This window comes from Ornithodoros turicata, chromosome 1 (genome assembly GCF_037126465.1).
Source record: "Ornithodoros turicata isolate Travis chromosome 1, ASM3712646v1, whole genome shotgun sequence".
Taxonomy (NCBI): Eukaryota; Metazoa; Arthropoda; class Arachnida; order Ixodida; family Argasidae; genus Ornithodoros; species Ornithodoros turicata.
Window position 1 is genome coordinate 157,490,603 of NC_088201.1, and position 15,265 is coordinate 157,505,867.

General features: G+C 43.5%; 2 protein-coding genes across 2 annotated transcripts; one reads left to right on the forward strand and one right to left on the reverse strand.

The window, feature by feature from the left end:
- Window positions 1-10,016: 10,016 nt before the first annotated feature.
- On the reverse strand, window positions 10,017-11,145 carry LOC135388166 (uncharacterized). The gene is made up of 3 exons (XM_064617546.1): window positions 10,996-11,145; window positions 10,864-10,925; window positions 10,017-10,219 (listed from the first exon to the last, which is right to left on the reverse strand). Exons 1-3 carry the CDS (start codon window positions 11,143-11,145, stop codon window positions 10,069-10,071), a joined length of 363 nt encoding a protein of 120 aa, XP_064473616.1. The 3' UTR covers window positions 10,017-10,068.
- A 2,524-nt stretch (window positions 11,146-13,669) lies between these two features.
- Window positions 13,670-14,671, forward strand: LOC135388173 (uncharacterized). The gene has a single exon (XM_064617559.1). It carries the CDS (start codon window positions 13,670-13,672, stop codon window positions 14,669-14,671), a length of 1,002 nt encoding a protein of 333 aa, XP_064473629.1.
- Window positions 14,672-15,265: the final 594 nt, after the last annotated feature.

The following is a 15,265-nucleotide window of genomic DNA, read 5'->3' on the forward strand; positions in this document are numbered from 1 at the left end:
TTCCGACTTCAGTTGGCAAAAATTTACACAGTTAAACTTACGTTACACGGCATTCACATCAGGAGGTGGCAAAAACCTAGTAAGAACAAATGCCGTTGACCGCATGATTCTAGGTGGCGTAGTTTTTTATCATAATTCAATGGCACGTTTTCTGGGACACCCTGTACCTACTTGCTGGCTTGCACTGCGGCCTCCACAGATGGCGCCGTCACCGTGGAACATTGACGTCTCGCCGAGACGCACTGTCAGAGCCGACCCAAGATCGTGTCACTTCCCTATGCCGGGCTGACGACTCCGAAGTAGGACGAAACAGCTGTACTCGGCTTGGAGTGCACGATCAAATTGTTAACATATGCTCAACGTGAAGCCATAGAGCATTAGGTATTTTTCCTTTGTATATGTACTTGCTGGCTTGCACTGTGGCTTCCACAGGTGGCGCCGTCACTGAAATGTCAGAACTGTGGTAAGGCACATTCCACGCTCGACAATGCCTGCCCCGTAAAGCAGTTAGAAACAGCGGCCCCTCGCTACGGCGTCAACAGTCGTGTCCCTATACGTGAGGCCCGTATAATCTTCCGTGCTTCAAAAGAAAGCAGAAAAGATCCTGCCCCACGTCATGAAACTACCACCACGGCGAAGGCTCGCCCACGCAAGGGCGCCCTGCACACCAAGGCATCTTTCAGTGAGGTGATCAAAAGATCCCAAGTCGCCTCCCCTGCTCCACACAGCGCTGAAAAGACCCATAACGTTGCAACGGAGCCTCCTACACAGTAAATTCAAAAACACCTTTTTGGGTATAAACCGCTTACACCTTTTTGTCCTATGGCTGGCACCCTTTTTTACACCGCATCAACTGTAACACCCTTTCAAAAAGGTGTATTGTGCAATAAACACCTTTACAAAGGGTGTTTGTAACATAAAACACCCTTTTTAATTCCGTTCTGACACTGTTTGAAATGGGTGTTTTGCATGTTTTACACCTTTCAAAAAGGTGTAATTGAATGCTGCAGCGCATCCCTGCGGCTGCATATACAAGGGGCTTTGGTTAGCCACAACAGAGCGCTTCACAAAGAAAGCGATAAAGGAAAAATTAGCGCTACTTTTCTGAGACTTGAGTAAGAAACAGGTGCTACATAATCAGTAGCACCTTATTTTTCTTATTCAAAAAGCAGAAAAGCAGCACTCATTTTTCTTTTATCACTCTTTGTGAAGCACTCTGTTGTGGCTAAACAAAGACACCCTGTATATACTCATGCCACGCCATACTCATACATATACTCATACTTCATGCCACAGATGAAGGTATAATACTCACCCTGCACTTTCAACCGAACAATGTCACTCCACACGTCATCATAAGGCTATAGTAGTGAACAAGGGGCAATAAACAGTATGGGAGTTCCAGGTGTTTATTTCTACAAAAAGGTACAAAAGGCTGTATACAAAAGGAGGCTAGCATCAAAAAGTCAAGCAAAGGTCAAGTTAAGGCCTGAGGGAACTGCATGTCAACCCCACTCCAAAAAAAGGTTATCAAATTTCTGAGACAGAATAGCAAAAAACACAGCCAGCTTTTTTGTTTCTGTGGAGGTAACGGTTACAAAAACCTGCTATGAGAGCAGCACAGCGGCAACTTGCTTGCAAAGAGAAACATGTGGAGGCAACGGTTACAAAAACCTGCTATGAGAGCAGCACAGCGGCAACTTGCTTGCAAAGAGAAACATGTGGAGGCAACGGTTACAAAAACCTGCGATGAGAGCAGCACAGCGGCAACTTGCTTGCAAAGAGAAACATCACTAATGACAAAACAAAAAAGGGGGAACTGAAGTTTCCAAGAGTTCACAAAGGAATTAATTTAGTAGAGGAACAGTAGTTTCCAGAGCTAACAAACAACTATTCTGTGTCCCTCTTTTTTTGCCAGCTCGACTGCTGCCCATGCACACCATAGCTCACGTGACTTGTAAGTGTTAAAAATTATAAAAACTAAGCACTTTTCACAGAAGGCCAAAGCATTCTAAGCAAATACACTAATGTAGACGAAGAAATCAATGAAAAATGACGAAGTCATAAAGGTATGCTTGAGAATGGAAGATGTAGGAAGCATCCAAAATTTCGAGATTTATAACGAGCTTTCAATCAGAGACTGCACTTCTTCAGGTACATTGCGCACATGTTACAAAACAATATATAGCACCAACATGGGTGAGGGCAGAAAAGAAGAAGGTGAGGGAGTACATAGTGATGAACTGCTTGACACATTTGATGGTACAAAAAATATTCAAAAAAGGGGGAAGTAACAACCGGGAAAGAAAAGAAGGAAAACAAAAATGCGTGTGGCATTGAGACCCATTGAAGAGACTAAAACCTATGTGAATGAGACTGCGGATGTTTGTTCAACTGCTGCGACTGTTTTCTGGGAAAAAACATCTGCACTCCCATTCACATAGGTTTTAATCTCTCCAACAGGTCTCAATGCCACGCACATTTTTTTCTTCCTCGCTTTTCTTTCCTGGTTGTTACTTTCCCCCCTTTTTCGAATATTTTTTGTGTCATCAAATGTGTCAAGCAGTTCATCACTATGTACTCTCTCACCCTCTTCCTTTCTGCCCTCACCCATGTTGGTGCTATACATTGTTTTGTAACATATGCACAATGCACCTGAAGAAGGCCAGTGTATGGCTGAAAGCTCGTAATAAACCTCTAAATTTTGGATGCTTCCTACGTCTTCCGTTCTCAAATACACTAAAAGAGGTTTTGTGGGAAAGCAAGCGTTACTGAAACATACAGTCCCAATACAGTGTGTAGACAGAGCTTATGTCTACGGAAACAGTGGTCACAGGAACGCGTGTTAAAGGGCACTTAAGGGAGTAACGTTTCAACATGTCTTTCACATGTTGAGGCCAACTCTACATTGTAGCAGTTAAAAAACCTGATCACTGGGGATCTGGCTTTTGACTCTGAAAGTTTGAGGCAGAGCCTCTCAAGAGTGCACAATACATTGTATGTCTTTGGGTTGTACATGATCTGGAAGTTCCAGTAAGCTGAAAGCAGTGCTGCTAGTCCCTCTTCCAGGTCAATGATTCGAAAAAGTGGAATTTTGTCCACATGAAGAAACATGTGCTGTGCATCCTCGATGCTACTTCCGGTGAAAACGATCGTGGGGTACACTTGAAGAGGCTGGTCCTGGAGAAACTATGTGTGATAGGGACATTACTAATAGCGGTGGGGATCGTGTTGTACGTGACATCAGGCATGTCTTCATTTTTTTTTTCTGGAATATGTGAAAGCCCAGATCTTGGGAAGCACTGGCAGTTGAATATGGTCAAATTTTTTCCTACTCATCCCGTAAAGATGCTTCTTACAAACAACTAGTTTCTATGCTGCAATTCCTCGAAACTTTCCGAAGTCAGAGCTTGGCAACCATGAAATACAAGCAGCTGAAATTAATTGCACCCCATGTCCAGGATATGCCCAAGTGCCTCCAGGAACTGTGATGTACTATGGATCCCAGATGCTTATTTAAAAAAAAAAAAAAAAAAAACATGATGCAGTTACATTTGCACTATTTTTCAGCTATTGAACACCTCACTGTTCCCCTACATGGAGGTATCATGCTTAATGCCGCTAGCTTTCTTAGCTTTACTGTGCAAGGTAACTTCACATGAACTGTAATAGCTTTGCAAAAAAATGGTAAGCCTGGGGCCATATTCATAAACCTCTGAGTACTTTCTCATTCTCAATAGCTTTCGCTGTGCATTTTGCCTGGAGAATGAGAGAGTATGTAATCAAAAGTTTTATGAAAATGGCCAGTGGTTGCTTATTAAGACCTCCCTTCAGAATAACATGTTAAAGTGAAATAATACAATCCCAGTGGTATTACACCACAGCATTATGGCATTTGAGCCAGATTAGCGCCTCCGCCATGTGTGCATCATCAAGAAATCAGATAAAACTGTAAACGCAAGTCAGGCAATACCCGTGCCTTAACATGGCCTTCACCTTATGCTTCAGAGTGTTGCTGTGAAGCCACCATGCAGAATGCCAATGGTCACAGGAAAGCACGTGTACTCTTGACCGCACAGAAAATTTTTTTCCTCTTCCGTAGTTTTTCCCAAGTTTTTTCCAAATTTTTATTCATTGCCGTTATATGCTATGACACAGAAAGAAGTTTATGAAGCCAGTTGTCACGAAAAATCGTGTTAAAATCAAATTTTTCAAATTTTGCTAGGGAGGGGAATATCAGGCACCACGGTGGAAAAAGCATGAGTCTGGGCTATTTCAAACACACACAATGACACAACTCCACCAGCTTGCCTCCGCTTATGCTACCCTCTCTGTCCTCTAAGTATTGGACGTATTCAGGCGAGAACTCAGACTGTGCCCTCCAATAAAAATGTATGCTTTGCAGGTCTTACCCGACCAGAATGCAAAAAGCTTCTGTGCTCATCTCTAACGACATCCGTATTGTAATACACACACAAAAAGAAAGCTGGGAACACAGCACTTCAGAAACAGAAAGATAAAGGTAAACCCAGGGCTGCTCTTCTACAACTTGGGTTACATACGGAAGCTACGTCAAGAGTGGCACCTGCTCGCCATGAAGTGTCAAAACAATGGCCCCTGGTTTCCTTTTCTCGCTCTCTTTGTGAGGAGCTTAAAAAAAGAAAATGAAAAATGCATTTGGGCAATTTTATGTTGTCGCAGTGACTGTTTTAAAGGACTCCTGGCAGTCGGCTAAGGTAATCACTCTCAAACACTCCTGAATTCTGGGATGATCAGGTGCGTTTATCATGATGCCGAGATGGCAACCATTTGATGCGAAACCCGAGCCAGGTCCAGGCCCGGCAATATTGAACCCGACTTGCCCGTATCTGCCAATTTTAGCCCAGCCCATTGCGGTGCTCTAGTTTTGACTGCAATCACAAGCAATGACTGTGAGCAATACCAACAGCGTGGTGAGTGTGCGAATATAAGAAATGAGTCCCCAAGGTTGCACATTTTTGACGTATCATGCCTCTATAGACATCTGGTGGGTGCCTACACCATACAAAAAACCTCAGCATATTTGGTACCAGAAAGACCATTTCACAGTGAAAACAACAAAGATCTGCAAACGTGAGCAAGAGGAACAACTTTGTGAACTGTCTGTAAACCCCACATCTACGTACTGGAAAGCAGGGGCCAGAACCGTTGATTTTTTTGTGTTCAGTTAATGATTATCGGTTCAGCGCAGGTAAAATAACAGTTTGAACCGTTACCAATTGGTTCAAACCTACTCAGGGACTTGCGCAATCGGGATATCCACATGCAAGTAGTAACACCGGGTTCAGGAGGTTCCAAATCGATAATAAATTACAAGTTATGTTTATTAGAGCACTCTGTGGAGCTGAATGTTTCTGGCCATGTCGAGCAGCGAATTGAATATGGCAAACAATCAAACAACAAAGAAAAAGTGAAAAATAAATTGCCAAAGAACAAGTCGAATACTGAATGAAAATAAGTATTCCGGTTATTCTAGTGGCCTTAGGCTGCTGAAGCTGAACTACATTCTTAGTCGTCGTACCAGATTGCAAATCAGTCTAAGAGGTAAAGCTCAAATCAGCAACTTAAATGAAATTAATTCAGAGCAGTCACGTAAATCCAATCTTTTTTTTTTTTGTGCTTCCAAGACCACTTGTCGCTCATTTAGAGAGAGAACCACATGAAATAATTCCTATCAGTGTAATGGAAGCATGGTGAGTCATGAGAAGCTCACGATTTTTAAAAATAAACTATTCATTTTTTCCATCACAATTTGACCCCATTTGTGACATGCCGTACCCAAATATAAGTTCAAACAACCAGTTATTGCAGCTCACATTGTGCAAGAAATATCAACTGCTTGCATTTCATGGTTGCCAAGCTACGATATCGAAAGGTTGCAAGGAACAGCTGCACAGAAATTAGTTGTTTTAATAACATTTTTCATTAAGAATGTGCACGTATCCCGCCACCAAAGCACAGCACATCCAAGATCCAAGCTTTCACGTGCATCAGGACTTAGAAAAAAGCGAACAGGGTGATTGGTTCATTCCGCCTGATTTCCCATGAAAACGCCCGACAATCTCTTGATAAATCCCCTATGAAGTGCCCCATTGTTTGAAGTGGAATCACATGTACTTACATCTCTGACAAACATGTGCCCTGGTGAGTCTGCCTCCTTGACACATTCACTTAGAATTTGCAGAGTTTGAGTGTCCATCCGATCTGAAAATACAGCAGCATTACTTGGGGATCTGTCCAACAGCTTTTATATTACATGTAATTGTGATATGCAAAAGGAGTGTAGGAACATCAGAATGGAAACCCTCAAACAATCACCAGAACAAATTGCAATGTTTTATAATTCAAGGTTTACGTCGCGAGACAAGTACAATCATGAGGGACGCCACTGTGGTCGGTCTGTGGATTAAATTTAACCACTAGAGGGTTCCTTAATGCGTGTGAAATCTCACACACAGGGCACACGGCTTAACGTACCCTCCGGGGACAGCGTGCGTAAGCAATGCGTACCCGCCACCGAATTGCTAGCCTCCTCGGCCCAAAACAAAATGTAGAATATGTGAGTTAGCATATTATACATGCAATGCTATCTACAGGCGTCCGAAGATAAGCGGAAATCGGAGGCTGTCTTTGTAACTCAAGTACCACAAATATAGCCTCAGGTTTCTGTAGGTGCATTCTTTACGCTTGCACTACCTTGGGCTCCACGTGAGACGGGTTATCAGGTGCTGCACTTTCCTGCTGAAAGGAATTTTATAAGTAATGCCTTTCTTTACAACAAGAAAGTGTAGCACCCAAATAACCCAGTTAGGATCTAGCGCAGGAGCTGCAAGCGAAAAGAAGGCACCTCGTTTATTGCTCTCCTTGTGAAGTGTTCTGGTCAACTTATCTTGGGACGCACTGTATGCACGTAGAAGAAATGTGGCTGTATGAGACATAAAATAACCTACGTTTTTGACGTCTGCAGCCAACATCTCCTCTTTCTGTGGCAGCAAGTAGAAGCTCTCGAACCTTTTCATTGCACTTTATCTTCTGTCTCAATACAAGAGCCCGAACTTGTTGCAAAACAACAGCAGTCCCTTGCAGGGGATGTTGACCATGGCGTCTCTCGAACTCCTTGAAGAACTGAATGACAAGGAATTTGACCAATATAGCACCTACAGCATCTAAACAAGAACTAGCATACCCTAGCTGAATCCATCAGGTATGGATATGTGCGCTTTGTGACTGACACAGGGAGCCTTATAATGTCAGCAGTTCGTTGTTCCATGGTCAGGCTCATCCTTAGATCAATTAGGTCTTCATCTGGGGCATCGCTCTTGCATTCCTTCATAAGCCAGTTCTCGTGCTCTCGAGTGCTACAACTGTCTTCACCATCAATCACAGCTGCAGTATACTGCAAGTAACCAAAACACGCTCTGCTACATACACGGAAGGAATCGAAATCAGTCTTGCGTAAGTTACTTCCAAAAAGTAACTGAGTTACATTTGCAGCTGATCTGCCAAAAATAGTCACTAGCTAGTTACAGCTACTGCTTCAAAAACAGTAACTATTAGCATTAGTCACCAAGCAAAAGTAACTTAGTTATCTTTGTTACTTGTTGTGAAAGAAGCTCTGACAACGAAAGGGTGATAAAATTGTAAAAACATTACAGTTATTTCCACGTCACGTTACTTTTGAAAAGTAACTTAACCCTTAAGTAACAACTCTGCTTAGTTACTGCCCAGGACTGGTTGAAACATAGTAAGGTAGCGGCACAATGTACATACAGCTGTGCTTAGCCTGTGTTGTTTACGCCTTGTCAGCGTCTCTTCCGCACACTCTTCAGACCTCTTTCGCTTCTGTCCTCCATATTTGGCCCTGTTTTCTACAAGCCTTTGGTCACTCGGCAACTTGCGACGCTCGTTCTTAAATTTTGTTTTAAGAGAGGCAACCCAGGACTCCTGTGGTTGAAAGTGCAGAGAAACGTAAAGGCAATGCAAAGAATAACAAGGAACCGTTGGCCACGGTGTCAGCATGCTCTGAAGGGTAACTCCACTGCTCCACAAAGACTTTAAATGGGACATCATGTATTATCACATGAGGCAAGACTGGTCACACAGTTTTGGAAAAAAGCAGCAGGACATCCTTCCAGGGAAGTGCAGTTCACAACAAATACATGTAGCCCAGCTCAAAGCGTCTCTATCACAAGCAATGATTAGGAATGCAAACAGACAGCAGAATGCAAAGCGGTAGGATGCAAATGTGAATGCAAAGCAGCAGAAGGGAATGCTCGCCCCTATTCAAATTTTTTCCTGATGGACATAGCAGGGTAATCATCATGCCATTTTTTTCCTGATTGTATTTCATAAACCCCCGTGGCTCCTCAGAACAATTTTCAATAAGGTTTGGAAATGGTATAGACAGCGATGACGGCGGCGGTACAAGTCCTTCGCTCTAAATCTGGTGACGCCTTTTCAGCGTTAAAGAAATGGCACTTTTTCGACGGCAACATTCAGTCTCCACTGAATGTCGGTTCCTCCAACTTTTCAGCTGCTTGAGTCACAAACTACATAGAGGGTAGCATCTGTTTGTAGCTCAAGTACTACACATATAGAGTCCAGTGTCCCTGTATCCATGTATTTGTGAAGCGCACTGTTTCCGAAAATAAAAAAATAATGTCTATTAAAGTATTCAGTACCATCCAGTATAGCAATTCCTATCAGTAACGAGTACTTACATGTCCTGCCCCTATTACATCCGCTAGAAAGGGATATCGCTCCAGGAACAGACAGGCTACTTTGAAATAGAATCCCCTGCTTGGTGTACTATAACAAAATTAATTTTGAAATTTTAGTTGGGGATAGTTGCACTTATTCACTCAAAAGCATACCAGAGAATCAATTTCCCAATGAAGAAAAAATTTGCAGCCAGTCTAAAATATGTTACATGTAGCAAAGAGAAGAAAGAGACAATAACTGATGAGAAAGGATTTTTCCTTGTGTCCACCACCCCTGCCCAAGCCACCTGAGTAATTTCACACGGACTGTTAGAAACTCAGCAATGCAACACGAATTCTATGTGGTCAGTCAGAGGATTCCCTTTGATTTCTGTTCACGTTGTAGTCATTAAATATAACAGGATCAAGAAAAAAGATAGGGTTAGCTAGCTTTCTCTTTTTCAGCTGCCTGTTACCTTGCAGCGGTGTAACGTGCGCCCCCGGTGCCTTGCTGCTGCTGGAGCTGAAGTCTTGCAACCCTAGATGTGGGGGGCAATACTCCTCTTGCCCCCCACATCTAGGGTTGCAAGACTTCAGCTTTAAGTGAGAAACATGATTAAATAGCAATAAAAGATGGGCCCACTGGGTGTACATAATTAAACACGGATAAAACCAACCAACTTTTTAACCCATTCTGGGCCGAATTTTTCTAAAGCGAGGGAAAAACTCAAACTCAAACTGGCCCTCCGCAACTGTTCCGAGGTCACTACTTATGGCTCCGTCAGGTGAGCTTAGGACAACATTGGTAACTCGCGATTTATGTTTGCTGATGACTGGAAAACGAAAAGAACAAAAAACGCCGACATGAAATAGATGAGCACTCAAAAACATTTGCCCAGTCTGCGCAAAAGTAAAAACCGAAAGCATGGAATGCCACCCATAACTAAAGCCCCTAGCTTGCTCACAAACACGAAAGAAACATGTAAAATTCACAAGGTGGCCGCAGAGAAGAGGAGCAATAAGGTCCCGCTGCCTGGTGAGAGCAACAGCCAAATGCAGCAGTCGTCGAAAACCCTGATATGACGTGTAACGAGGTGCCATTACCCCAACTGCCCCAATTAGCCATTACACTGGGATGCTGCATATCAAGAGCGATGAAACATGCTCCCAAGAGGTAAAAGAAACACTTCATGATACATCCTGTGAAGAACAAGGTGTTCAAAGGCAAAACAGTCAGAGCATGACAGTACAGACGGAAGACAAGGGGCTGAAGCAAGGCTGCAGACAAGACTGTAGTATGAAAAACTGGAGCAATTAGATTTGCTCAAACTCACATGCTGCACTTAACCATAGATTGGTACAGGACATTGACGACTTTTTTGTGCACAGATGACGTGAGGGGTGCATGAGGCTTTAGCAAAGCGTGAAGAGGCCCAAAGTCGGGGAAGGCATACCCTGTGCCGTCATGATCAGCGTCATTCCTGTTAAGCAACAAAGCAAGACGACGACACGGTGAAAGATGGCACAAGGGAGTGAAGTTAAGTAGCAATCCACATTCATTAAGTACTGTTAGATGTTACAATGTAGGCCTTATTTCGTGGGTGGGGGAACCGTCACATTAAAAAACACATAAGCGTGCCCACAGCACTCACGTCACAATGCGAAATGTCCTGCCGTCAGATGTGCTTGGCTGGGGTTCTTAAGCTGACTGTGCAGGTGATCGGCATGGCGGGGTTTCACACTGATCCTGGGTTAATAAAGAATGCTTCAACCACCGAAAGCAGTCTGATTACCCCACAGATGGAGCACTGTTCCCAGTTCCCTTATTAATGCGTGTTGCGGTCGTAATCTGGTTTAAACATTAGTGATAATATAGGAATCGGTCGCTACATGACCGTAACTGTACGCAGAATAAAGACAAGTTCAACAAACAGAAAACGATCTATCAGGACGATAAACGAAACAAAACTGTTGCAATAGCAACTGTTACATGGCAACAGAAAATGCTACAAAAAAATTGTTGTGCAGTGATTCTACAATCACCAGAAACGCGCGTAAACACAAAAATGCACATACATTACTTGATACGGATGACGCACATGGTCGGAAGACGCGAACAGTTGACATATTTGGTATCTCATCACGTTCATCCAGGTCAACATATTCATTGAAATCTTTGTCGAGAATCTAAAAAGGAACGAAACAGGGAAGGTTACAGCTCACGCTACAAGTAGTTATCATAAAAGGCCGAACATACCTGAAACCTGTCGCCTTCGCTTACGTGAGGCGCCAAAACGGCAGACGCGGTGATAGCAAACTTCAATGCTGAGAGAGTACCGTCTTGTAGTTGGCATTTTCGTCTGATGTCGACGTGCGGTATGGTAACTAAACATGCCACCGCCGGCATTCCGTCGAAAACCCCAAAAACTGCGCATACAAAAAACCGCCAAGCAACTGCCAAATGGAGAGATGCACAAAACGGCACAAAGACAAATACCGACACCGGCTTGCCTTGGATGCAGTCTTGGCTACTAGGCAAAAGTGGCAGAAAGAAAACGTTCATTCATTCTTTTCGGACACCCTATATCTAAATTAGCTATTGCCCGCATTGTTTTTACCGTTTAGAGTTTATCCTGTTACAGGTCGAATGTTATTTTTTCATATGTGATCCCGCCAATTCGTTCCTGTTGAAAACGTTTCGGGTTTTGATTGGTTATCTGAAACCAAAACTGCTAAAGCTTGTCGGATCTCTCTTGCTTGGGTAACATAGTGACATGAGTTCATCTGTGAAATTCTGTGGCTACAGTGGCCTCGTCGTGCACTCACTTCAACAGAACACTCTCGCCCCGCTGCGAAACACAAAAACGATGCCCGTCTGCTGATAACGTCGTTCCGTCATTGGCGTCTCAGTCATGAGGAAATCAACTTGACTGCAACTGCAGGGGCACATCACATCAGAAGACGACGTCATTCACGGTGAGCAGTACCAATCGTTTCGCTTTGAGTCAAATTTAAGCGTCAGTTGAACCGCCATGCCAGCGACTTTTGCTTTAATCGGTCGCTTATACAACGCGGTTCACCTAAGGTGATTAAAAATTATATTTAAGTAATACTGTATGAGAAAAACGAGTGCCCCATTTCTGCTACTTGAGTTACAGACATGTGCTACCTTTGACGCAGCACATGTTCGTAACTTAAGCAGCAGGAAAATAACACCAGTTTTTCTTTTTATTGCACTCTTTAAATATAATTTATCACTTTAGGTGAAACACCCTTTATGTCATGTAATTTTAATTACTGGGCGTTGAGTTATCCCGGTCAAGAAATGTAGCTGCTCTTTTGCAGTTTTTCGTTTCGGCCACACCCACGTGTGAGTTACTGTGTTGAAACTGGTTTGAATTGACATATTGTTGCCATGGCCTTACAGCACATTAGTATGCCACCTATGAGACTGAGCCTGTAAAGCTCCCTTATTCAAGTTGATTGTTACTTCTGTTCTTCTAGATGCCACGGATCCACCAGTTCTGCTGTCCGAGATGCCAGTGGAGGGCACGTACCCTAAAGGCATTGTTTCGTCACCTCCATGAGGACCATGGTCATGAAAGGAATTGGGTTTGCGGACTGTCTGGTTGCATGCAATCCTTCGTTCAGTTCCCGTCATATAGAAAGCACGTAGTGCGCAAGCACCAAGCCCTCCTTCTTGGTGAAACAAGTCACATGCCTACAGAGCCTGGGTCTAGCCAAGGGGTACCAGGTACCGACAGAAGCACAGATGCTTCACCTGACATCGACATAGCATCTGACATGTCAGGAGAAGACAATGATGAAGAGCACCAGCACAGCTTACAAACTGAGTATGGCAGTACACAAGCAGCTCGAAAGCCTGATCACGTGAAGCAGTTCGCACTCTTATTGCTTAAATGGAAAGAGAGCAAGCGCTTGCCGGAAACCACTGTCAATGAGATTACCAATGATGTCATCTGCTATGTTCAAGGCCTCAGAGATGATTTGACAACACAGCCGATACAAGAATGGGCAGAAGTTCTGTCTTCCATCGTAGATGGCATGGAGCTGTTGGCTACAAAGGGGGACAGGGCTGACTACTGGAAGTCTAGCCTGCCATTTGTGCAGCCAAGGACCATTGTGCTCGGAACAAATGAACGAGGAAGGCAGGAGGTTTTTCACTACGTGCCACTACTTGAGGTTTTGAAAAACCTGTTGGAAGTGCCCGACATTTACAGTGATTTCTGCTCCCGAGACAGGGAGAAGGGTATTTGATGACTGTCTTTGACGGGACAGCATTTCACGACCACTCATATTTTCAGGGGAATGAAGAAATGATTTGCATTCAGCTATATGCTGATGAATTTCAAGTATGCGACCCTTTGGGAAGTAAGAGGGGGAAGCACAAGCTCCTTGGAGTGTACTTCTCGATTCTCAACCTTCCACAAAGCACGAGATCTTCGCTCTCCCAGATTCACCTTCTGCTACTTGTTAAAGACAAGCATGCCTCAAAATATGGTCTTCACAAAGTTTTCGCCGCCCTTATTGAGGACATTGCAGTACTAGAAAATGAGGGTGTAACTGTGAACGAAAAAACGTTGAGAGGAACCATCTTCGTTGTGACCGGAGACAATTTGTCATCTCACAGACTGGGAGGCTTTAAATGCAACTTCAGTAACGGAAGGATATGCAGATTTTGTTTGGCTTTACGACACGAAATAAGCAACAAATATTTGGAAACTGATTTTGTGCTTCGTACCCCGGAAGGTCATCAACACCACCTTGACATGCTGAAGACCGGTATACCCACATTATCATTATATGGTGTGCGAGAACCCTGCACTTTCAACTTCACTGGATTTCAAGCTACTGAACATTTCCCACCTGATATAATGCATGATATCTTTGAAGGTGTAATTCCGTTCGCGATGATGCACATCATCGACCACCTGATTTCTCGTGGGTTCTTTTCCCTTGATCATCTCAACGAGCGTATCGAAAAATTCAAGTATGATAGAAGTGACTCAAAAAACAAGCCAGAGAAGATAGTGCCAGATGCTCTCAAAGGCAAAAAGAAAATGAAGGGTAGTGCCTCACAAATTTATTGCTTTTTTCGGCACTTTGCACTCTATATTGCCGACTCTGTTCCTCGTGCAAATACTGCATGGGAGCTGTACCTTCTGCTGCGACAGATAGTTGAACTATTGGTTTGCCGGAAGCTACCTACTGGATACGTGCCATACCTACAACGACTGACTCATTTCTTCTGTTTGGACTTCCAAGCCCTCTTTCCAGAAGTAAGCGTTCCATGTAAGGCGCACTACTTGATCCACTACCCTGCATATATCTACAAGTACGGCCCCTTAATTAACCTCTGGGCAATGCGTTTTGAATCAAAACACCAATATTTCAAGGACCTCTCAAGAAAGCTCCACAACTTCAAGAACATCACTCATACTTTGGCAATGAGACATCAGTTCCTGCAGGCGTATGTCCTCTCACAAGCTTCAACTGAGAGCAGCATTTTCACAACAGGCAGTCGCCCAATCCTGCTGGAGCATGTGCCAGATGTCGTCAAATCCTACATCGCACAAAAGGATGTTCATGTGACAAACGTGTCAACGTTGAGTTCGGTAAGAAGTGGCAGCATTACTTATGGACCAGGGATGGCCCTGCCACACAAAGTCACTGATGATGACCTGCCCAAATTCGTCGAGATCTGTGGCATCTACTCCATCAACAGGGAGATCGTGTTCGAAGCACGTGAAGTTTCCAGCATAGAGTTTTACGGTCATTACCACGTTTATGTGGTCACTGCGAGTGACACGTATTCTGTCTTCAGTGACACTGCTGGTTTTAGGCCAGAGCCTTTGTACATTACTCGGCTAGGAAACAGGCACATCATTAACACTCGTAGTGCTCTACTGTAGCCCACACACAGAACGCGAACACAGGAGATAACACGTGCATACCATTCCAGTGGGACTTGCATTTCCACGAGGTGTTATACTTCTTAACCAGTCCTGGACGACAGCTGTTTTGTGTGCAGATGTGAGAACTTGAACCTTTTATGCCACACTGCTACTTTCATTTAATATACGTCCTATTCTAGGTGGAATATCTGACCTGTCTTTGTATTATACTTTGTTTACCACCTTAAACCATTAGATTACTCGGCTTTTTATGCCACTAAATCAACCAATGTCACTAATCACACATTCGTGTACCACATATCTCGGTAAAACTTTATGGTATTTGCAACATTGATAGTTTTGAAGTACTAGAGTATTTTGACCTGTGCTTAAGGTTTAGTTTAGTGTTACATTTATTTTGTCCATTGTATTTCTGCCAGCACATAAACTCAACTCGAATTTCTGAGACTTTTTTTTTTCTGAGACTGACTCTTTTTTGAGACTTCGTGTTGTGTCTGTCCCTTCGTGTTCCCTAGTCTCGGGGTTTTTACATTATGCATCATCTTCACCAGCTCGCTTGCTTCCTAGCCATTTTTTCGTTGTCGAATTTCC

Coding starts and splice junctions, on each gene's coding strand:
- LOC135388166 (XM_064617546.1), bottom strand. CDS start 11,145: ATGCCGGCGGTGGCATGTTTAGTTACCATACCGCACGTCGACATCAGA. Junction 10,926..10,995: donor GCGAAGGCGACAGGTTTCAG/GTATGTTCGGCC, acceptor GTTCCTTTTTAG/ATTCTCGACAAAGATTTCAA. Junction 10,220..10,863: donor CGTGATGAGATACCAAATAT/GTCAACTGTTCG, acceptor GTTGCTTAACAG/GAATGACGCTGATCATGACG.
- LOC135388173 (XM_064617559.1), top strand. CDS start 13,670: ATGATGCACATCATCGACCACCTGATTTCTCGTGGGTTCTTTTCCCTT.